The following is a 23793-nucleotide window of genomic DNA, read 5'->3' as shown; positions in this document are numbered from 1 at the left end:
GGAATCGTTTCTTCTGTGTACTGACTCCTTGAGCAGCCCACAAGCTATCAACCAGTGCTACCCTCGCCATCCTTTGGTAGTGTCAATCCAGGAGTCCATCTATGCCGTGGACCACTCCGGTCGTTCAGTGGTGTTTGTGTGGACCCCAGGACAAGTTGGAATCCCAGGCAACGATCTTGCTGACAGGCTGGCCAAACAGGCTACGCGGAAGCTGCTTCTGGAGATAGGCATTTCTGAACCTGACATGCATTCTGACTTACACTGTAGGGTTTTTCAGCTTTTGGAGACGGAGTGGCATAATAGTACACACAGCAAACTGCATGTCATTAAGGAGACTATGAATGTGTGAAAGACTTCCATGTGGGCCTCTCGTAGGGAATCAGTTGTCCTCTGCTGGCTCCACATTGGCCATGCTTGGGCAACCCACGGTAACCTCCTGCTCCGTAAAGACCCGCCTGAGTGTCAACACAGTGCCCGGTTGACAGTGGCCCATATTCTGGTGCACTGTCCCACTTTGACTGCCCAGCGATGAAATCTTGAGTTACCAGACTCGTTGCCGCTAATTTTATCTGACAACGCCTCATCGGCTGATTTAGTTTTATGTTTTATTTTGATCTAAGTTTTAGTGCATGTCCTTTGCGTGTCTGTGTCCTCCACCCTAGTGCATCTAGGGTGGAGGTTATAATGTGGTGCAAAGTGGCTGGTTTCTCCTTTTTTATTCTCATGGTCAGCCAGCCATGGTAATCTGCTTTGTTGTTTTATTCTTTTCATCCCGTTTCTTGCAATTCTGTGGTTTTCTTGGCCCCTTCTTGTCCATTTACATGTTCGTTGCCCTTCATTGTTGATGTGATTTTTTCCTTTCATTCCTTTGTGAGTTGTCAGTCTTGTTCATTTTATTGTCACACTTGTGTGGTTTTATTCGGAACAAGGGGCTGATGACCTCTTAGTTTGGTCCATTACCCCCTCTTTTAATCCAACCAACCTCTCCCTTCTGCCCTCTCCCTTTGTGGAACACAGTGAGGACAGGTTTGATGAAGATGAGATCTGGCTCCCTCCTTATAAAGACAACTTCTGCCAGCCAGTCGACTTAGGAGACATCCCAGTGAATATCACTCCTCACAAGTCTTTCAGTGTCACCCAGGGTGTAATTTTCTGCACGGACCTTCTTCTCCAGTACGAAGATGAACTTGGGTATAATCTGGAATGATGTGGCATTCATTTTGTCCAGCATGTCTAAAGGGGCCCTAAGGATGGTCTTGTAGACACTGTCACTTTCATTCTGGCCTTTGAGAGATACCTTCTCCAAGGAGGCCAAGGTGATGGTATACAGATGCAGTGTCAACCATTCATCCCACATCACATGTTGCTTCTGTTGCCCCAAGTTCAGCCAAATGTTGTCACAAAGCAATGCCACTCCCTTCTGTGTTGACTGGACCATCTTCTTCATTTGCGGAACCCTTGCACCCCACTGCCTAACTGTGTAAACTGCTCTGGTCTACCTTCTCCCCACTCACCAGTGTGTCCAGTGGATACAAAGGAAAAATGAATCCAGGAAGTAAAGATCCTTCAGTCTCAGCTACTTTGAGGCCCAGAAGCCATATGAACCTCTTGTCTACCTTTGCCTCTTTTAAGCCTTGCCCTCCTCTCCAGTCCTCCTTACCCCCATCCTGCCCCTTTCCTTTCGTCCTCCCCATTCCCCGGTGGCTCCCATACCTTCCCCTCAAGGAACCACTCCTCCTCCTCCTCCTCCTCCTCCTCCTCCTCCTCCTCCTCCTCCTCCACGGCCAGAGAAGTAATTCTCTTCTCTGGCTCCTGCTGTGCGTGGGACTCGCTCTCAAAACACCTCTCCCTGGCATTCTCAAGATAGGAAGCCTGCAACCTCAGATCAGATGATGGACCCACACTCTCTGTTTGATCCAGACATCACTGGCACCTGTTCCCTTACTGATATTGCCTCCTCCCTACCTCTGAGGGAGGAGAAGCACCACAAGTCCAAGGATGAGGCTTTCCAGGCATCTCGGGGGGGCTTCGCCCCCTCTTTTTCACTTTGAATCAGTCCCAATTTTTATGGATATCATCCCAGCCTCTTTGGTGATGACCATTGGCCCAGTGACATGACCTCCCCTCGGCTTTTTTACATCTAACCTGGACTCTTGCCACATGATAATAGCGTGTAATTGCAATAGGTATAACCATCTCCTGTCAGAAATACAACGGTTTGTTTCCTCTTAATTTGCGTTCTGTCTTGCTCTTCAAGAAGCACACTTTTGCGATGACCACTCTCCAATGTTTCGTGGTTATTGGGTGTTCTGTCAGAACTGTGCTGGCCCTGAGATAACATTTGAAGGGGTCTGCATTTTGCTTCACACCGATCTCATTAGTGACTGGATCTGCCTTCCACCTGGAAGCAATAGCAGTATGAGTGTGAATGACCCCAGCAAGCACCATTTGCAGTGTCTGCCTACCTTAATACAGCAACTTCCAACTCCATATCTCCTCCTTGGGCGCTTTGATGCACACCACTGCCTGTGGGGGAGCACCACTTCAGTGAGTAGGGGTCTTCTAATTGACCAATTTTTTACAGGCTTTGATTTGTGTCTCTTCAACAACGATTCTCCTACCCATTTCAGTGCTGCTCATAGAACCTTTTCTGCTATCGATCTCACGATCTCCTCCCCTGCTCTCATGGCTTCACTACACCCCTTGATGATTATTGTGACAATGGCCACGTTCTGGTGATTGTATCGTTCCCCTGCTGCTGCTGCTGCTGCTAGGCAGACAGCTCCCCCTCCCTGTTGCGCAGTCTGCGGAGCTAGTTGGCCTTTATATACATCCTCTATGCCCTTAGACACCTCTCTCTTGGATTGCATTGATGCAAGACATCTCTACCACTTGTCTCCATGCCGCTGGCACTGCTATCCCTCTATCCACAGGTCCCCCTTGCTGTTGACCAGTACCATGGTGCCCCAAGGATGAAACAGTTGCTATCCAGGACTGGCGATGGGCACTGCAGGGATTTAAATGACATCTTTCACAGACCAACCTTATTGCTTTTGAGCGTCTCCATGTTATGGTTCACTATCTTATTAAGCAGAGCAAAAGGGAGTGCTGGGAGTGCTATGTTTCCTCCCTGAAGATGCATGCCTGTTCGTCTCAGGTTTGGTCCAAGCTTTGTAGCCTTCCAGGCTGCCATCAACAATGAACTATCCAGGGTCTTATCCTATAGGGTGCTCTGTGTACTGATCCATCGGTCCATGCAGAACACCTCGCGACACACTTTGCGACGACAGAAATGACGATTTGAGGAACCCCCCTCTGTTTCAATCCCCAGCTCACTGAAGCCTATAATGAACCCTTCACTGAATGGGAATTCTTGCGGGTTCTTAACTCTTCACATGACATGGCCCCAGGCCCAGGTTCCATCCATAATCAGGTGGTCCAACAGAAGGAGATTACGCAGAGGAAACATCTATTCAGGGTCTTCAACCACATTTGGCTCATGGGTGCCTTCCTTCACAGATAAGACAGCATAATTGTCTCCTTACTTAATCCCAGGAAGAACCCGACATCTCTCGACACCTACTGACTGATTAGCGTGACCAACATACTTTGTAAACCACTCGATAGGATGAGTAGCTTCAGATTATATTGGGCACTCAAATACCAGAGCCTTTTGTTCCCATGTCAGTGTGGCTTCTGGTAAGGACGATCTACAGCTGACCATTTACTCGAATTGGAAACAGCAATCCAACAGTCTTTTTCTTAATGCCGATACCGTGTTGTGGTCTTTTTTGACCTACATAAGGCATACAACACGGCTTGGTGCTGTCACATTTTAGTTACCCTCCATGACTGGAGCTTTTGCGACCCCCTTCCAAATTTTATCCATGAGTTTTCATCCCATGGACTCTTCCGGGTTAGAGTTGGCACTTCACTCAGGTCCCTTGGATCCAGGAGAATGGTATCCCACAGGGTCTGTGTTTTTTAAGTGTCACACTCTTCTTCATTGCTATCAATGAGTTTGTATCCTCTGCTGGGCCTCTGGTTACCCCAGTGTTGTATCAATGATGTTTGCATCACAACTCCCAGTCGGTAGCATCTGGTAAATACCAACTCCAAGGCATCATCCAACAGGCCTCTGCAGGAGCCCTTTCCAATGGCTTCCAGTCTTCTCTCTCAGAAATGCAAGTTATGCATTTTTGCCACCAACCCACAGTACAAACCTATTCAGAACTTTATTTAGGCAACCAGGACCTAGATATTGCAGCACAATCCAATTTCTTGGGCCTTCTTTTTGATGAAAAGCTGACATGGCTGCCCCATATTTGTCACCTGAAGAGTACCTGCATGTGAAAGCTTAATGCGCTCCTACTACTGGCCCACACATATTGGGGTGCAGACAGTGTTATTCTTCTCCATATTTACCATGCTGTGGTTTTGTCCACACTAGATTAAGATCATCAGTTTATGGCCCAGCGGCTCCTTCCACCCTCTGGAATGTACCCCATGTATTTCCTCCTGCACCCCCCCTTGGATGGTGCCTCAACTATGGATTAGGACTGACCTATTCCAGGGTCCTGAGGCCTCTGTTGCCCCTATGATATACCGGCATGTTGTACATTCCATCCTTGAACAGTTGCTGGGTGCTATCATCTTCTACACTAATGGTGGTAAAATGGTAGATAAGGCGGGACATGCTTTCACATCTCCTACTGGGCATGGAAAACCATTTACTGCTGGGATCATGAAGTGTGTTCACAGCAGAGCTGCCAGCCATTAACAGGACCCTTCAGTTTGGTACTCAAGCCTCTGTTCACAGTGTTTTAATATGTATTGGCTCAGTGAGCAGCCTGCAGGCTATAGACCAATGCTATGCTCGTCACCCTTTGGTCTCTGCTATCCATAGCCTTCTGTCTGTCCTTGGCCCTGCCACCTGCTCAGTTGTCTTTCTCTGGGTGCAAAGTAATGTGGGCATTCTAGGGAATGAATGAGCTGTCTGTTTGGCTAGAGAGGCAGACACTTGGTCCCCATTCCCTTTCATGACTCCAGGTGCAGATATGCGGATACACATCAAATCTCCCTCGCCCCCTCCTGCGGGTCTGAGGATTAGAATAGACCTGAAGTATTCCTGCCTGTCATAAGAGGCAACTAAAAGGAGTCTCTCACATTTCGTCCTTTATGTGATGGTCCCCTGTAGGGTTTGACCTCCATTTTTCAAAATTTTCCTGAAGAGCGAGCCAATTGGGGAAGTGCGCCTTACATGGTGCATTGTGTCCATCATGCATTCAGATCTTTACCTCACTTTTTCGTCGTCGCATTGCAGTCCCGCCCATTCTCCATCTCTTTGACGAGGACTCCTTCCTGGGTGCATTTTCCGCCATGCACTATGTCACTTTCTGTGCCGACAATGACCATGGACTTCTTTGCATCTCATATCCACTTTGGTAGCTAGTCCGTTGTGGTGGGGCCGCCATGTACCCTGTTGGTTGGAGCCCCCTGACAAACACAGGGATTGCTCCGCTGATGCGTGCACCATTAACTCCCCACGTATGCCAAGTAGTAGATGCCAGTCACCCTGGGGCATTGGGACTGCCGGCAATGGCCATCCTGCCAGGTGGCCTTTGGGTGCAGCTGGGTGGTGCCTGTGGGGAGGGACCCTGGTCGGAGTAGGTTACATCATGGCGGATGACACGCCATGAAGCGTAGTACGTCAAACACTTGTCGGTGTCGTACCATTCATCTGGACCCTGAACTTTATCTTAATGACGATCCACTCACTGTAGTTGAGACGTATCACTTCTTAGGACTGGTTTTCGACACCCGATTGACTTGGCTACCCCACCTTCGGCACAGGTCAGGGCTCACTATTGCGGTTCGCGTGCGATCCCTTCTCTCTGAACTGGAGTCCTGCCCTTTACACCTCCATGGTGTACACCTCGTCTGAAGGTTGGTCTGGACCTTTTGCATGGTTTATGTTAACCCCACCACTCTCTGCTGTCGCTTCCTCTTGATTCTTGATATGTTCTGGAGCTCTGAAGTTGTTTACATGAACGTCTCGATCGCTGATGGTAATGTTGCCTTCGCCTATGTCCACAGAGGCCATATTGAACAGCATTCCTTGCCTGCTAGCTGCAGTGTACTCACTGCAGAGCTTGTGGCCATGTCTCATACACTTCAGTACGTCCATTTTTGTTCTGGTGAGTCGTTTCTTCTCTGTTCTGACTCCCTGAGCAGCTTACAAGCTATCGACCAGTGCTACCCTCGCCATCCTCTGGTAGTGAACATCCAGGAGTCCATCTCTGCCCTGGAACAGTCCAGTCATTCGGTGGTGTTTGTGTGGAACACATGACACATTGGAATTCCAGGCAATGAACTTGCTGACAGGCTATGCGGAAACCGCTCCTTGAGATAGGCATCTCCGAAACTGACCTGCGTTCTGTCTTACGCTGCGAGGTTTTTCAGCTTTGGGAGACAGTGGGATAACAGTATGCACAACAAACTTGGTGTTATTGGCCATACGCGGCTCACACACAGTTACCTCCTCTGTCGCGAGGACTCAACTCAGTCTCACTGTGGCTCCAAAGTGACAGTCGTCCACCTACTGCTGGACTGCCCACTTTTAGCTGCTCTGCGGTGGACTTAACTTTCCGAGCACCCTACCTTCAGTGTTGGGAGACAATGCCTCAACAGCAGCTTTAGTTTTATGTTTTATTTGTGAGGGTTTAATCATTTGATCTGTGTTTTAGTGCATGTTCTGTGTCCCTTTGTGTCCTCCACCCTATGGCTTTTAGGGTGGAGGTTTTAATGTGTTGCAGAGTGACTGGCTTCATCTTTTTTTATTCTTATTGTTGGCCAGCCATGGTAATCTGCTTTCTTGTTTTTAATCTCTTCTCCCTGTTTCTTGCATCTCTCTGTTGTGGTTTTCTTGTCCTGTTTTGTCTATTATAGTGTTTGTTGTCCTGCTGCCATTATTCTGGTTCTTCCTTTCTCCTGTTATTGTGCCGTACATCTTCTTTGTTTTCTTCTTTGCCTTGGGTAGTTATTCTACTGGGAACAAGGGATGGATGACCTCGCAGTTTGTCTCCCCCCCCCCCCCCCCCCCCCCACACACACACACACACACACACACACACACACACACACACACACACACACACACACACACTTTTAAACCAACTGACTAACTGTACAGGTTCAGTGTGGGCATGGCAAGTAATGAGCTGTGAATTTTAAAATGTTCCCGGCGAATTGACTGTTCAAACAAATTTCGGGCTTGCAGCCGGTCATCGTTCAATACTTCGCACGATATTTCAACTGGGCACATGCCAGTCATCTTCAGGTGAGCCCTCGCAGACTGGCGAAAACGTCCTCCGTTCCGCAATATATAGCGTACTGTAAGTATTCTGAGCATGCGTCGAAAGCTTGATAGTTGAACCACACTGCCTGCCGGCAGTGCCCTCGCTGGTGGAATAGCGGAACTCAGTTGCCCTCTGCGTTGCTGTTTGCCACGGCCGTCTACGCACTCTGTCGTGAAAAGAGCCACAGCCGTCTACGCACTCTGTCGTGGCAAACAGCAACGCATAGGGCGACTGAGTTCCGCTATTCCACCAGCGAGGGCGCTGCCGGCGGGCAGTGTGGTTCAACTATCAAGTTTTCAACGCATGCTCAGAATACTTACAGTACGCTATATATTGCGGAACGGAGGACGTTTTCGCCAGTCTGCGACGGCTCACCTGAAGATGACTGGCAGGTGCCCAGTTGAAATATCATGTGAAGTATTGAACGACGACCGGCTGCAAGCCCGAAATTTGTTTGAAAAGTAATCAGCTGTCTACTCACATGAATGACCAATGCAAAACTGTGGCAAACTTGACCATCCATTTGCCGAACAAGCTGCACACAACAACAGAAATTACTTGAACAACTGCTTCATTATAGGAGCCATTTGACATCTCTCATCCATCCCAGGTTTCTCTAAACTATGCAAAAGGGAATTGTCTGTCCAACATACCCTAGACTCTTGTCCCCCTGGCCTAAACCTTCACTAACCTGTTACTGCTGCCTCACATTGCTTTTCTGCTACTCTCTTCGGTCCACACCACTCCTACTCTATACAGATCATGCACTGCCTTCTCCCACCCTTCCCTTTTTCCCCCGCAGTTTCCCCCGTCTCACTCTTGCTATGTATCTTTTTGCTGTACCTTCTATACTCTTTTCCTGGTGTTGTGCCACCTCTTTCCTGCTACCCTCTCCTTGCATCCTTACCTATCCCCTCCCCACCTACATCAGGTCAGGCAACTGCTTTTAGTAATAGCGTCTCAGTAGGCAGTCTTGCCATTGCTATGGGAGTGCTTATCCATATTCCAGTAGGAGCTGCTTTATAAATAAAACAAATGCTTCTCATGATGTGATAAATACTTTTTAACTGCAAGGAACTAAAGAAGGCGAGAAACCATTAAATGATTGTATCAGCTGCTGTGGAAGATGGCTATGCAAACACGCACATTAATCCATGAATGTTTTCTCTAAATTTTTTTCTTCAGGTCACCAGCAGGGCTGTCGATAAAAATCGATGTTTTCCAAAATATATGTAGACACACACATACATGATACTTTTTTCCGCGATATATCGATGTTGAAATCGCAATATCAAATGCTGATATTTTTTTCATACTTTTCAGTAAATATTTCAAATTGTTCTTTGAAATTGTAGTAGAGCATAATTCTACTTTCACTGTGTGAAGGAATCTTACAACTTTGAGTTTCTTCATGTCCAGTCTTTCTCTTTGACTGTGTGAAGCAAGTATAGGTGGTGCAGAGTAGTAGCCCAATTGAACTGGGGTGGGGGGGTGGGGAGAGAATAGAATAACAACAATTCCAGTCTGAAGAATTAGCACACCAGTTGCGTTAAAAAATGTCTTTTAATGTAACTAGTGTGCTATGACTTGAGTTACTTGACTTCTTTCCTGTTGGATCATAGGGCAGCAGTAAAGATCTTCTATCTGGTTCTGTTGGCAGCCAAACATTTTACTTCATTCCATGTTTTACCAGCTTTCAGAGCTTCTTCTTCCACCATTCTTTTCCTCTTTTCCATGTCTTTTTCGGGTGGTCACGTCTGTGTATTCCTTGTGGGTTCCAATCCAGTACCGCCTTATCAACAGCTCCTTGTTGTTTGGGTATTGTGTGACCAGTCCACCTCTATTTTATTTCCTTTATTTGTTCACGGATTGGTCGCTGGTTGGTCATCTCCCACAATTCGTCATTTGGTATAACATCTGGCCACCTCACATTTATAATTTGCCAAAGACACCGGTTTATGAATACTTGCAGCTGGTTTACAATCATGTTTGTTACCTTCCATGTTTCGCAACTGTACAGGATCACTGACTTTACGTTGCTATTGAACAAGTGCAACTTGGTTCATCTCGAGATGTTCTTATTACGCCAGACAGGGTACAGTTGTACAAAGGCTCCATTTGCCTTCCGTATCTGACTGTTTACACCCTCCTCGGCCCCTCCAGCTTTACAGATGGTACTTCCTAGATATACAAAGGAGTCTACTTGTTCCAATTCCTTTCCATACACTGTGAGCTTCACTTGTTTTTCAGATCGCCTTCTCATTTCCTTAGTTTTCTGAACATTTATTTGAAGTCCTGCAATTTCTGCTTCCACTTTCAGTTTTTCCAACTTTTCTTCCATGTCGTGCAATCTTTGCGAGAGCAGACAGATATCGTCAGCAAAGTCAAGGTCTGTCTTCAAACCTGTCGTGCATTCCCCACTGAATACCTCTTCTCCTACCATCAACAGCTCTTTTCATTATGCTGTCCAGTACCAACAAGAACAAGGTAGGTGACAGAATACATCCCTGCCTCACCCCAACATTTGTTTGGATAGATTCAGTAAGTTTCCCATTGTGTAGCACCCTACATTCATATCCATCATACATGGCTTTAATAATATTTATTATCTTTGATGTTATTCCACATTCTTCCAGGGTATGCCACATAACTCTCCTATTAAGAGTGTCAAATGCCTTTTCAAAATCAATACATGTAATGTAGTGTGTGTCCTGCCATTCTGCACTCTGCTCAAGTATTATACACAGTGTGTTGATGAGATCGACACAACTTTTGTGCTCTCTAAACTCAGCTTGCTCTTTTCTCAGTCATGCCTCGACTGGGTCCTTGATACAATTTAGCATCAATCTACAGAGTACTTTACTTGGTACAGATAAGAGGGTGATGCCTCACCAGTTATTACAATTGGTAGTATCCCCTTTCTTTGGCAACTTAATAATCAGCCATTCTTTCCAATCCTTTGGTGTTTTCTGTTCTGACCATATCTTCTCAAACAATGGATGCAGTAGATTTACGGTGGTGTCAATGTCTGCTTTTAGCACCTCAGGTGCAATATTATCCATTCCTGGAGCCACCCCATTCTTTATCTGTTTGAGAGCTATTTTAATTTCAGTCTTATTCGGTGTGTTTACATTGATTCTGTCACTGGCATCTGGAAAATTCCATTGCCTCTCCCTCTCTTCAGGTTGCTCTTTGTTTAAGACTTTAGAAAAATGTTCTTTCCAGCTTCTAAGTTGGTCTTCTTCTGTCGTCAACAGTCGACCCTCCTTGCTTTTACAGGTCTGTTCTTGTTGAAACCTGTTGTGGACAACATTCTAGTGATGCGGTACAGTTCACCCCTTGCTGCAGCTCTCTCTGCTCTCAGGGTTTGCTCATCCACCCACTTTCTCTTATCATTCCTCACACTGCTCTTTATTTGCACCTATAGTAGGAAGGCTACAGCACAAGATGATAATGGTGGAACACAGGACAACGCGAAGAGGATCCATAATTGGTGCAGGGACTGGCTGTTGACTGAATAGAAACAAATTTAATCAAAGATCACTGAAAAGTTGTCATAAGATTCCATGGCTTAACTTAAAGGAACAAATGGAAGTGCTGTATAATGACCACATAAAACTAAAAGTAGGAAAAGCAGATGCCAAACTGAGATTTGTTGGAAGAATCACAAGGAATTCATCCACAAAGGAAGCAGCATACAAGCAACTTGAAAAACAATTGTTGAATGTTGCTGACTAGCAGGGGAACCATACCAGATTGGATTAAAAGAAGAGAGATAGGAGATCCAATAAAAGGCAGCATGTTTTCTTATTGAGCCATTAAGTAAGCACGAGAGCATTACAGAGATGATCAGCAAACTCCAATGGCAGACACAAGAAGAGAAATTGACTGTTGCAATTCCGAGTGTGTCTGGTGCAAGAACAATTAGGTACGTCACATTATACCACATATCTCTCATGAAATGACCGCAGTGAGAAAATAGGATAAATGACTGCTCATATGGAGGTTTATCAACAGCCGTAATTTTCATGCACTGTTTGTGACTGACATGTGGAAGGTGGGCTAAATGATAGTTGTTCCTGAAGTACCCAGCTGCACACGCCATAAGTTAGTTTTGTGGTATAGATGTAGATACAAATGTTTAATCCATAACTGCATGCCTGTTTTTTTTTTTTTTTTTTTTTTTTTTTTTTTTTTTTTTTTTTTGTGTGTGTGAATGTCACAAGTTGTTTTTATTGAAAATGTCCTTCAGGCACCATTTGGATGGAAAAATGGGAATATTTTCCACAACATATATCATAAAACCAATTTTGTGTTGAATATTACCAAATTTAAGGATGTGAGGTAACACTTGTCATGTTTTAACAGTAATAATTGGTAGCATTTAACTGCTTTTTTGTCCTACATACCGCTCAACAACGCGTTTCCTCATCAGGTTGTGAAATTTAGATCATGAGGTTACGTATATCAGCACATTTGTGATGTTCATAAAATGAAATAGAAAAAATGCATTAGACTGTGGTTATTCGTCTTACATTAAAATCATTGACTCCTGTCGGTAGTTGTCCCATCTCTCACAGCACGAGGCCGCGTCCTGCTAATCTGCTGTGGGCTCAAAGTGTGTTGAGTTGATGTTTCTCCAGAGGTCTGTAAGTTGCTGTGAACTGACACATCCGTGGTATTACTGCGTAAATACAGCTATTAGATCAACCTTAATGATATTCCACTGGTCACCTAGTTTTCCTTGGCTACTTGGATGTTTATGATCCTCAGCCTCTATCTGCTACTTTGAAGAAGTATGGCAAATTTATAATTATGCATCTGCTTTAAGATAATAATAAAAAAGCCATTAAGATTCTGTTGTTGTTCACAGCACATTAAGAATATTAATGTGCTCCTTTTCATGAATGGTTATCTCCAATTCTTCCAGGAAGTCTAGTTTACATCCTTTCTTTTCTATGTGCAGGATTTCTAAGTCACTTTCCATCCCATTAAGGGGATGATTTGTAACAATTGATTTGTCATAGTTAGTCTGAATGTGTCTTTCTTCTCCCACTGTGGGTCTGGGGGTTGGAATAGGCATGAGGTATCCCTGCCTGTCGTAAGAGGTGACTAAAAGGACTCTCACACTTTTCAGCTCTATGAAAGTGGCAGGTCAAACCATAGAATAGGACCTGAACTCAAACTTCTACAGAAGTGCGGGCCGTATGGGGAAGGACACCTTACGTGGTGCACGAGTTATTCATAGTGCCCTTAGATTCGATCACCTGAATCTCGTCATGGCTTTGCATCTCCACCTGCAATTAAACTATTGGGCGAGGACACTTTCCGGGGTATGTCATCTTCTTCCATTGTCTCCTGTCCTCTTTCGCCCCCATGACAATATTGGACTTCTCTGCGCCCAGTATCCAGCATGGTAGCCAGTCCATTGTGGTGGGGCCATCATGTACCCATTTGGTGGTAGCCCCCTGACAACACAGATCACACTGCTGATGCCTGAGATGTAAACTCCCCACTTATGCCAAGGAGTAGATGCCTGTCTTCCTGGGGCATCATGACTCCCAGCAACAGCCATCATGCCAGTTGGCCTTTGCTGTGGCTGGGTGGCGCCCAAGGGGAGAGCCCCTGATCAGAGTGGGTGGCATCAGGGCGGATGACCCGCAATGAAGCAGACTAAGTTATCTCTTGCTGGTGACTGTACAGCACCAGCAGTCTCTAAGAAATGACAGATCGAATATAGTGCTGACAGGTATGACCCTAAATCGTTTCCCTGTCACGCTACACCATGGGAGGAACATAGGGCTACAGAACAGAGAGAGCCATATTCGTCTGCGTTTTCTGTTTGTAGCAGAATTGATGGGGACTCCTTTCTACCTACGAAGTCTCAGTTTTTTGTTGAACACCTTGAGGATAAGTCTGGAGAAGTGACAGCGCTGTCCAAGATGTGAAACAGTGTGGTCTTGATTCAGACAGCATCCCCAGCCCAATCCCGAGTGTTAGTCATCTGTGATATTCCTGTTTCTGTCACTCCCCATAAAAGCCTCAACATGGTCCAGGGGATCATTTTCCATCACGATCTCCTCTTGCAGTCTGTCGATAAGCTCCAGGCCAATTTAGAATGGTGGGGTGTTCATTTCATCCGGTGCATTTACAGGGGACCCAAAGACAACAGGCTTGCTACCGGTGCCTTCATCTTGGCCTTCAAGGGTGATTCATTGCCTGAAAAGGTTAAGATGATGGTTTACCGCTGTGATGTTTAACCATACGTCCCTCCCCCATGCAGTGCTTTAAGTACTGCAAGTTTAGCCTTGTCTTCCCGCTGTACTCCCAGTGTCACATGTCGAGATTGTGGACACCCATCACATCCCTATACTCCATGTGCTCTGCCTCCCATCTGTGTCAACTGCGGAGAACACCATTTTCCTTGCTCATCTGACTGCAGGATTCCACAGAAAGAAAGGAAAATCATGAAGTACAATACCCTGGACTGACTGACGTACACCGAGGGTAAGAGGGAATTTGAATGCCTACATCCTGTATGTATGACGTCAACTTACAACAGTTCTAGCCCCATCAGCTCTGCCAATCCCAGTCACCTCTCAGAGCTGGATGACTACACCTCCCACCTTGATGGTGAGCGGCAATTCCCTCCCTGTTGCTCCAGCACTACCTACTTCAGGAACAGCACGCCCCCAACCATCGGGGATATCAGTCCCCTGTGCCGGATAAGCATAAGTCTTGTTCGGCTCCTCTCGCTCGGAAGGGGTCCTTTGGGTCACTCCCTTCCCAGGTTTCTACTAGTGGGAAACATGACACCCGCCAATGGCTGAACAGCCCAAAAGAAGCTGGTCATAGGGCTTCACGCTTAGTCTCAGTCCTGGAGACTGAATCAGTGAAGCCCTCCCAGCCAGAGAAATCCAAGGATTAGCGAGAGAAATCCAGAAAGAAGACCCCCCAAGACCAAGGGAATTACAGTGGCACCCACACCACTGCTGCCTACAAGCTGTGCATCTGAGGCTGAGATGAAGATTCTGGCATCCGCTGAGGACCTAGGTCTCGTCAGACACTCAGACACAATGGATATAGCCTATTCGGGAAATAAGTCTGTGGCAGCAGATGACCCTGAGGTGTAGACTGCCTCATTGAGTGTTTCATGCCTTCCCAGTCTCAAGATCACGTCATCCTCCAGTGGAATTGTGGTGGTTTTTCCCATCACCTGGCTGAGCTACGGCAACTGTTAAGCTTTACACCTGCTTTCTGCATTGCCCTCCAGGTAACCTGGTTCCCGGCAACGTGAACCGCTACTTTTGTGGCTACAGGGGATATTACAAGAACTGTTGCGAATATAATAGTGTGTCAGGTGGAGGTGGCATTTATATCCTGAACTCGGTATGTAGTGAACCTGTGCCTGTCAGAATGCGGACTACACAGGAAATAACTGTTTGCAATGTATATCTTCCTCCAGATGGTGCAGTACCCTGAGTGCACTGATTGATAAACTCTCTAAATCTTTCCTACTTCTGGGGGATTTTAATGCCCATAACCCCTTGTGAGGTGGCACCATGCTCACTGGCCGAGGCAGATATGTCGAAACTTTACTGTCTCAGTTGGACCTCCACCTCTTAAATACTGTGGCCGCCACACATTTCAGTGTGGCTCATGATAGTTACTCAGCCATTGATTTATCAATTTCCAGCCCAGGACTTTTCCCACCTCTCCACTGGAGTGCACATGACGACCTATGTGGTAGTGACCATTTCCCCATCTTCCTGTCACTGCCTCGGCATCAGGCCCATGTATGCCTGCCCAGATGGACTGTAAACAAGGCGAACTGGGAAACTTTCACCTCCGTTGTCATGTTGTACATGTTCATAGTTCTCCTGCGCATCCAAATTACCGTCTCCCTTTCCCACCCATGGCGGTTCATCTCCCACTTCGGCGGCCCAGGTCAGGGCTTCCAATTGGATTTCGTGTCCGATCCCTTCTTTCTGCAGTCCTTGCCTTTACCACCTATACTTGACGTTCATTCACATACACCTCCATGGTGTACACCTAGGCCGCGGCTTCGCCTGGACCTTTCACATGGCCGTAAGGACTCAGTTAAACCCACAGCCCTCCGCTGCCACTTCCTCTCAGTGCTTGGCATGTACTGAGGCCATGAATTGGTTTACACCCGGAAGTGGTTTACACCTGAGGTTCAATGGCTGATGATCACGTCAGCTTTGCGTATGTCCATGGAGGACATATTGAACAGCATTCCTTGCCTGTTGGCTGCAGTGTTTTCACTGCTGAGCTGGTGGCTGTATCTCATGCTCTTGAGCACATCTGTTAATGCCCTGGGGAGTTGTTTCTTCTGTGTACTGACTCCTTGAGCAACCTAAAAGCTATCGACCAGTGCTACCCTCATCATCCTTTGGTAGCGACCATCCAGGAGTCCATCTGTGCCCTGGAATGGTCCAGTCGTTCAGTGGTGTATGTCAGGACCCCAGGTCACGTTGGAACCCCAGGCAATGAACTTGCTGACAGGGTGGCCAAACAGGCTATGCGGAAACCGCTTATGGAGATAAGCTTCTCTGCAACCAACCTACATTCAGTACTACAGCACATTGTTTTGCGGCTTTGGGAGACAGAATGGCGTAAACTCAGAACACACAACAAGCTTCGTGCTATGAAGGAGACTACGAATGTGTGGAAGACCTCCATGCGGGCCTCTCGCAGAGACAGTTTGGTTCATTGTCTGCTCTGCATTGGCCACGCTTGGGTGACACACGGCTACCTCCATTGCCATGATGACCCACCTCAGTGTCGGTGTGGCGCCCGGCTGACAGTGGCCCATATCTTGTTGAGCTGTCCCTCTTTGTCTGCCCTGCGACGGACTCATCAGTTACCGGACTCGTTGCCATTATTTTTAGCTGACAACACCTCATCAACTAATTTAGTCCCTTTGTGTTCTCCATTTTAATGCTTTTAGGCTGGATGTTTTAATGTGTCGCAGAGTGGCTGGCTTTTCCTTTTTATTCTTGTGGTTGGCCAGCCACGGTCATCTGCTTTCTTGTTTTTATCCCTTCTACCTGTTTCTTGCTCCTCTGGTGTTTTCTTTTCCTGTTTTACCCATAGTAGTGTTGGTTGTCCTGTCGCTCTTCTGGTTCTTCCATTCTCCTGTTACTGTGCTGTACGTCTCTTTCTTTTCTTCTTCCCCTACGGGTAATTATTTTACCGTGAACAAGGGACCGATGACCTCACAGTTTGGTCCTTTTCCCCCCCTCCTTTAAAACAACCAACCAACCAACCATCATTCTTTGTGTTCCTTTTGTTCCTGTCTTTCCAGCATACTTTTTGTTGCTAGATGTGCGTTTTATTTATAAATTCCCAATGTTTACTACTTATGTATCTTTTCACAAAATCATACTTCAGGTTATACCTCGCTAGATCATTCTTCTGGAATGCTGTTTGGACATTGTTAGGTTTAGAAATGTTCTCAATCTTTTGCAAGACTGTGTCGTAGTATGGCATAGGGACGATTGTCATTTTTTATTTTGTTTATTCTTCCTGTTCTTATTACTCTTGCACGGTTATTTATTAACAGTATATACTTTGGAACCATTGTTGACTGCTATCTTCTTAATGATTAGTTCTGTCTCTCTATCATTTCTTTTCATTGGCACAATGACTGTCCTGTCCACTAAACTACAAAAAGCAGCCTCTTCATAAGACTGGATGGCATGAATCATTGAGAATAACGGTGTCAGCTGTTGTCAGTTTTCTGTAAACATTAAATTTGTGATTATTGCCCTACCTTTTAATTTACAAATCGAGGCAGTGTAAATTGCTGTTGATTTCCTGCTGAGCTAATGAACTCAATTTTTCGGTGGGCATCATTAAACTTTCCATTATTTCTTCTGTATTGTCATCAGTATCATCAACAAACAATATTGTATTGTCTGCATAATGTTTATAATAAACACTTTACCCAAAATGGTTTTGTCAGACTTTAAAATTTTATCTTTTGGGTCACTGATAAAAATGTTTCCCTGAAATGCTAGACACTATTACCTAAATATAAAACATGATTGAAAGTGAAATATTTAAAATTCTTAACCAGCTGTAAAAGTACATGAATTCAGTGGTCTCTTGTCGTTGAAACCTTACTATATTTAAGGAAGTTCCTCTGATTATCTCAATTGTTTCTTTATCTAGGACATTGATACATGAATTCTTAATGTCTAGTGAAACCAAATAGGAAGAGAGAAAGATGGTTTTTCTGTAATTTCATTTATCGGAGTCATACTATTATGCACCGAATATTTGGTCTCATAGATGCAGATTTTTAAGAATTTGCTCTAGCAGTCTAGGTGTCTTATAGGCTGGGCTATTTCTATAGTTTGCTATTGGTCAAATTGGGTAGTTAGCCTTAAGTATTTTCAGCTATGACATTATCTCTGTGCATGACAGAAAACGATTGAATGCTACCAATTATTGTTGTTAAAATTCGTGTTTTTGCCTCTTCAGCAGTACAGACAAGTAATGTATTAATTTGTATGACTGTTTACTGTTGCAGATTGATCGGCAGGCATTTGAATACACAGTTAATCAGTTGAATGCCATATATGCTGAAGCTGAGAAAGCTGGATGCAGTACATATTGTAAAGGGTGCATGGCTTGTCTTACAGCGTACCTTATTTACATTTGCACAGAAACACATTATGAAAAGGTAAAAGAAAAATCTGCTTCTTTAGAATGTATTTACTGTCAGCTTCTTTGTTATGAGTACAATATAAAAGTGACCGACATGACATTTATTGTACATTGTAACTACATGCTTTTGGACTTTGTGACAGCTCCGTGAAATTAATATCTGATTCCTCATGTTAGATAAATTCTTTTCTGCAAATAAATACATACTCTGGAAACTACTGTGAGGTGTGTGATAGAGGGTACTTAACACAGTATCACGTTAGGCTATTTTCCCATTCCAATCGCATTCTGGAAGAATGACTGCATAAATGTGGCTGTTTGTGCTGTAATTAGTCTAACTTTGTCTCCCTGATCCTTACAGAAATGATATGTAGGAGGTTGAATAATATAGTTAGATTTTTCATTTGATACTGGTTCTTGAAATTTTGTAAGCAAGCTTTTACAGGATAATTTGTATTTCTTCAGCAGTCTGCAGTTTAGATTCTTCAACATTTTCATTATGCTGTCCTGTCACTCAAACCCATAACCATTCATGATGCCTTCTTTGTATACATTCAACATCCCCTGTTAATCCTATTAGTATGAGTTCCACACACTTGAGTAATATTCTAAGATGGAACACAGTTAATGGTCTTCTTTATAGATTGAGCATGTTTTTTCAGTATTCTGCCAATGAATCAAAGTCTGCACTCTGTCTTACCTATGTCTTATCTAATGTGATCATTCAATTTCGTATCTCTACATATTGTTACACACATGTATTTGTATGAGTTGACTGATTCTTTTTTTGAATCATTGATATTGCAGTCATAGGATACTACTATTGTTCATCTTGTGAGGTGCATAATTTCAAATTTCTGTACATTCAAAGAAAATAGCTGATCTTTACACCATTTTGGAATGTCATCAAGGTCTGACTTAATATTTAAGCACTTTTTTTGTGACAGTACTTCATTATAAATGACTGCATCATCAGCAAAAGTTCTGAAGTTACTGTTAGTATTGTCTGCAAGATGGTTAATATACAAAATGGAAATCAAGGATCCTAACACACTACCGTGGTGCATGCCTGATGTTATTTCTATACCTGTTGTGACTCTCCACCTGAGATAATTTGTTGCATCCTCATTACCAAGAAATCCTGAGTTCATTCATAAATTTACTTTATTGAATTTTTATAGTAAATGTAGTTTCGGTTCTGAATAAGATGCTCTTTTTGAAGTTGACAAATGCTATGTTAACCTACCTGCTATGATCTATGGCTTTTGGGGTGTCGATAGAAAAGTCTAAGTTTGGAATCCATGGTAGTTGGCTTGGAAGAAATCATTCTGTTTGATATATGCTTTAAGATTCTACAACAAATAGCTGTCCTGGATGTTGCTCAGTGTCGATGTATTGCATTGCGATATTTGCTGAAAAAATAAGGGGTGAAAATGCAATACTGACAACTGTAAATGATTTAGCCAACAAGTGCACAGTTGTGTTTCACAGTTCTGTACTTTCATTGTTCACAACACCCCTCCCCCCAATATTATACAGTTATATGGCCAGTAGGCTATTGTTTAACTTTCGATAAGCCTTATTAATAGGTTGCAGGCAAACATCCACATACAGCTACAATAGTTCACTGTTGAACATCTATGAGCAGTAAAAACCTAACCACACATTTCACACTCTTTCAGATAGATTGAACAGACACTGTTATTGCTTTAACACACAGCCTATTTGTGTAACGCTTATTCCACAGTTAAGTGGATGCATTGTTCTTGATCTAACCAATACAGGTTCCATGTCTGAAACTCGGCTGTCGATTGCCTGTCTCGTGACCAAAAACCGGGCCTTTATATATCAGCTCAATAAAGGAACTGAAACTAAACATTATTCGATGTTTAATTTACAGAAATTGCAGTTAAAACTTAACTCATTAAATTAACTGCATACATAAAAAAAATTGCGTCTTTTGAACAGTTTCTTGTACTACAAGAATTAGGCCGAATTATTTGTTTAAATTATGAAATTAACAGACATCATTATGCAAACATTACTTTTGACAAAACTGTTAATTACTTTGGAATTAATTAAGGGCTGGCTTTGCTAACATGTTTTCGAATAGTGCCAAATAGATCCTTTAAGAATACTATCAGTTGTTCCTCCAAATGTTCATAATTAGTACGTAATTTATATTTGTTTATACATCAACAATAGAATTGAAGTTACAGAACAATTACTGATTGTACCTTATAACAAAAGATACTAACTAGGAATAGTCGAAATAAATTAGAAAATCAATTGCATACCTAAAACTAAGCACAAAATTAGATCTTGTGTTATATCCTTTGAAACTGAGGGCTAACCTTTCTCTTTTATGAAAATGCAGGTTGTACTCACGTATGTCAATGGTAATTAGTTAAAAGTGAAAAAATTAATTTTAAGGAGGCAGATGGAAAAACAAGAGGGGAAAGTAAAGAATATCCCATCTTGCTTCGTAACATCACCCCCTCATTGGATTGAACAGACAGATATTGCACATAGCTTACTGGGCAATTCAATGACCACAAATGACCCCAGGTAGTGGGTTTGACAATCTACACACACAAAAATTATGTAAGAATTCTTACCCAAACTACTGTACGTATGTTTTTTCAATTTATACTTACATGTACTGGCCATATGAAAATCGCCATACAAAATATTTACATACAATATATTTACATACAATGTATTGTACACTGTCACAAAATATCCACAAGTTATACTTTTAACAAAAATAATTATTTATCTTCATCATAAGTGATGTCCTTTTTGGGTAAACAAGGATTACATTCAAAGATACATCTCATTTTATACAAATCCTATCTTGCTTAAAAAAAATTAATCCTCACGGGTAGCAAAAAGTTAAATTACACTGTGCGTTGCAGTTCATTTTTAGACAGAAAATTTCACTTGTTCAATGTTTAGTATTTTTCACACCTTTAATGAGCTTTAACACACTTTCTCACCAAGCTGTTCATGCCTTCAACAGGTCCAAGTGGCAGTTAGTAAGGAAATGCACTGCTATCAGTTCCCTAGGAGGTGGTTCTCCACTGCCACAGTACATGAAAAATTCAGACAAAATACCTACTTTAGTACATTTACTTTTAATTCTAACTAAGTTGAAGAAAAACTGTTTCATACTAAAAATGATAGTCATTACTTCATAAATAGATACCTTACATGGTTCTCATAACATTGCAATAATTAGCACTAAAATTGACCATAGTAAAAAAGGTAGGGACTAGTAAAAGTTGGAAAATCAAGTGCACATTACACTACAAAGCATTACTCTAAGTCATAACTGTCTGAAACTGGTTAAACTTGAAAGACTTTTGTTTCTTTCCCATTTGCAAAATACCACCTTATTGTTTAAAATATGTACATTACCTCTAGTAAAAACTTAAGATGTGCAGTAGCATAGATTTACTAATCATTATGTTATGAAAAAAGAATAGATGCCATCACGTAACTTAATTGCTATTCAACTCAAAATTAAGGGGATGGAAGTTGTACCAAATCATTGCCCTACTTCCCTACTCAGCTCTGAACACTACTCTCATTCAACAAGGAAATTAAATCCTCACTAAATCACAAAATGTTACCAAATACTTGACCTGTCAGAATATTCACATCAGTTTAGCACCACATTTATCAGTTAATCAGCAAAATTACATTCCTTTCTTCCATTATTACCACTCAGAATACATATAGAAGTTTCCAGATATCCTATGGATTCTATGATGCAACATTATATGACTTGTACCTTACCAAAATATTGCTCTTTCTGTTAAGCTCTCATTCCAAGCTGCTGTTTCATGAATTGCACAACATACACAGTACTCAATGTTACCTAGTTCAGAATTTAGGTCCTCAATATAGTTACACTACATTTATTTGTATACAGTCATCCTTTCATTAATCAATCATGTCTGTCATCTCCATTATTTTACTTACCTTTCCTACCTCGTTAGCTAGTGGAGTGCATTCTCAAAAAATATCCCTACTCCATAGACAGGCTCCCTAACCATTAAGACCCTAACATTATTCATTATTTTATTATTTCATTATTGTTTGTTATCTAATAAATAAATACCTGCTCTGCTTATTTAATGCAAAATTGATTCTACTGAAAAACACTCAACAGTAACAGATCCTTAGGCTAAGGCAAACTTAACTCTCACCACTGATCAGACAAAATTATCACTCGGAAAAACTGTTATTCCACTGTATTCCATCAAATTGCTTGATATCCTAGCCTGAAAGTGATGTGTGTACGAATCTTGCTTGCTCTTTCCACACACATTAATCCAGGCAACTATGTCTAAAGTTGTAATTTCTCAATGTTAGAAAAGGCGGTACCATGACACACTTCTATGGGTAGATAGTTATCTCCACATACTGACTGCACTGAACACAAACACTTCTATTATATCACAATTAATATTCAGATATCATATTTAAGATGGTTTTTTACTGCATATTGCCTCTGCTGCTACACCAAAGAGCTGATAACTTCAGATGTTAATTATCCTCCACATATGCTGACACCTTTCATTGTCTGTTTACCTTGCCTCTTTGTTTGACAGAAATCCTTTAACCATGGTACCAATTTATTTTCTTCCATCCTCTTATGATTCAGTTACTTATAACTAACACAACATCACACACACACACACACACACACACACACACACACACACACACACACACACACACGAGAAACGTTTTCTAAAATGTTCCTATACTAAAATATCCTGCTGTACAAAATCGCATGAAAGTCGAAGATAGAATAATTCTGATTCACTTATTAACTACAGATAGGATAGGAGAAGAGTTTGACTGCCTCATGAAACATGAAAAATGAGACAGACAGCTGGGGTAAGTGTTGTTGCCACATAATGAATCCAACACAGAATGTTGAACCCCCTACTTGTTATTTGCACAAGAAATGAGTTCCAAATATTATATCAATGCTGGAAGTTTGAATCGCCGAGAAATTGCACTCCAACAACTGTCCTGCCAATTCCACAGTTAGTAACACACACATGGATCACCACTGTATCCTCTGTGTTCTTAACAGATTCAAAAAATGCCTGTGAAATGCCACTCAAATCACTACCATTGTCCAGTAAACACTTAACATGTGTAGCTTGTAAACTTGTTGTTATTACAGGGTGCCACACGTCCTTTTTACCTACCACATTGCCGCCATTATCAATAATAAATTCAAATACCTCGTCCTCATCACTACTGGATTTGTCACTGCTATCATCATTACTGCTACTGTCAGAATGAGACCCACTGTCACTTTTATTGTCCTCAAATACTTGGCTAATTAGTTGATTCTTGTTTCCAGTATTAGACCACAAAGCAAAACACCTGAATTCCTTATGTTCTCTAAAAAATTTAACATCTGTTTTGAAACTTTGTACATCCTGAACAACAGCAACACACACTGTTTCATCACTTGATTTTATTATAGTAAGTTCCTCCTCACCTTTTATGGGATAAGCATTGCTACCAACACCATCATTCAGCATCTCACTAGAATGAGAAATTACACTCATTTTACTATTTTCATTTACATTACCCTTATCTGTGATTACTGCACATTATATACAATTGGCATCAATACCTGCTCGAGTGCAAGCCAAAACTGGAGCATTATCCAGTTTAAATGGTTTGATCCAGAATTAAAGTCATCTCC

The 23793-nt window shown here is 42.8% G+C and overlaps 1 protein-coding gene across 3 annotated transcripts in view; it reads left to right on the top strand.

Annotated features, from left to right (window-relative positions):
• Positions 1-23793, top strand: part of LOC124605361 (golgin subfamily A member 7) — a 96138-nt gene that overhangs the window by 47560 nt on the left and 24785 nt on the right. For all 3 annotated transcript variants that reach the window (XR_006978637.1, XM_047136987.1, XM_047136989.1), the window contains exon 3: positions 17917-18069. Coding sequence is in view for 2 of the 3 variants with exons in the window: in XM_047136987.1 (XP_046992943.1) it covers positions 17917-18069 (153 nt within the window). In the remaining variant the exon portion in view is untranslated. The remainder of the gene's footprint in view (positions 1-17916; positions 18070-23793) is intronic.

The sequence above is a fragment of the Schistocerca americana genome, chromosome 3 (assembly GCF_021461395.2).
Source record: "Schistocerca americana isolate TAMUIC-IGC-003095 chromosome 3, iqSchAmer2.1, whole genome shotgun sequence".
NCBI lineage: Eukaryota > Metazoa > Arthropoda > Insecta > Orthoptera > Acrididae > Schistocerca > Schistocerca americana.
This window is presented reverse-complemented; position numbering and strand designations above follow the sequence as displayed.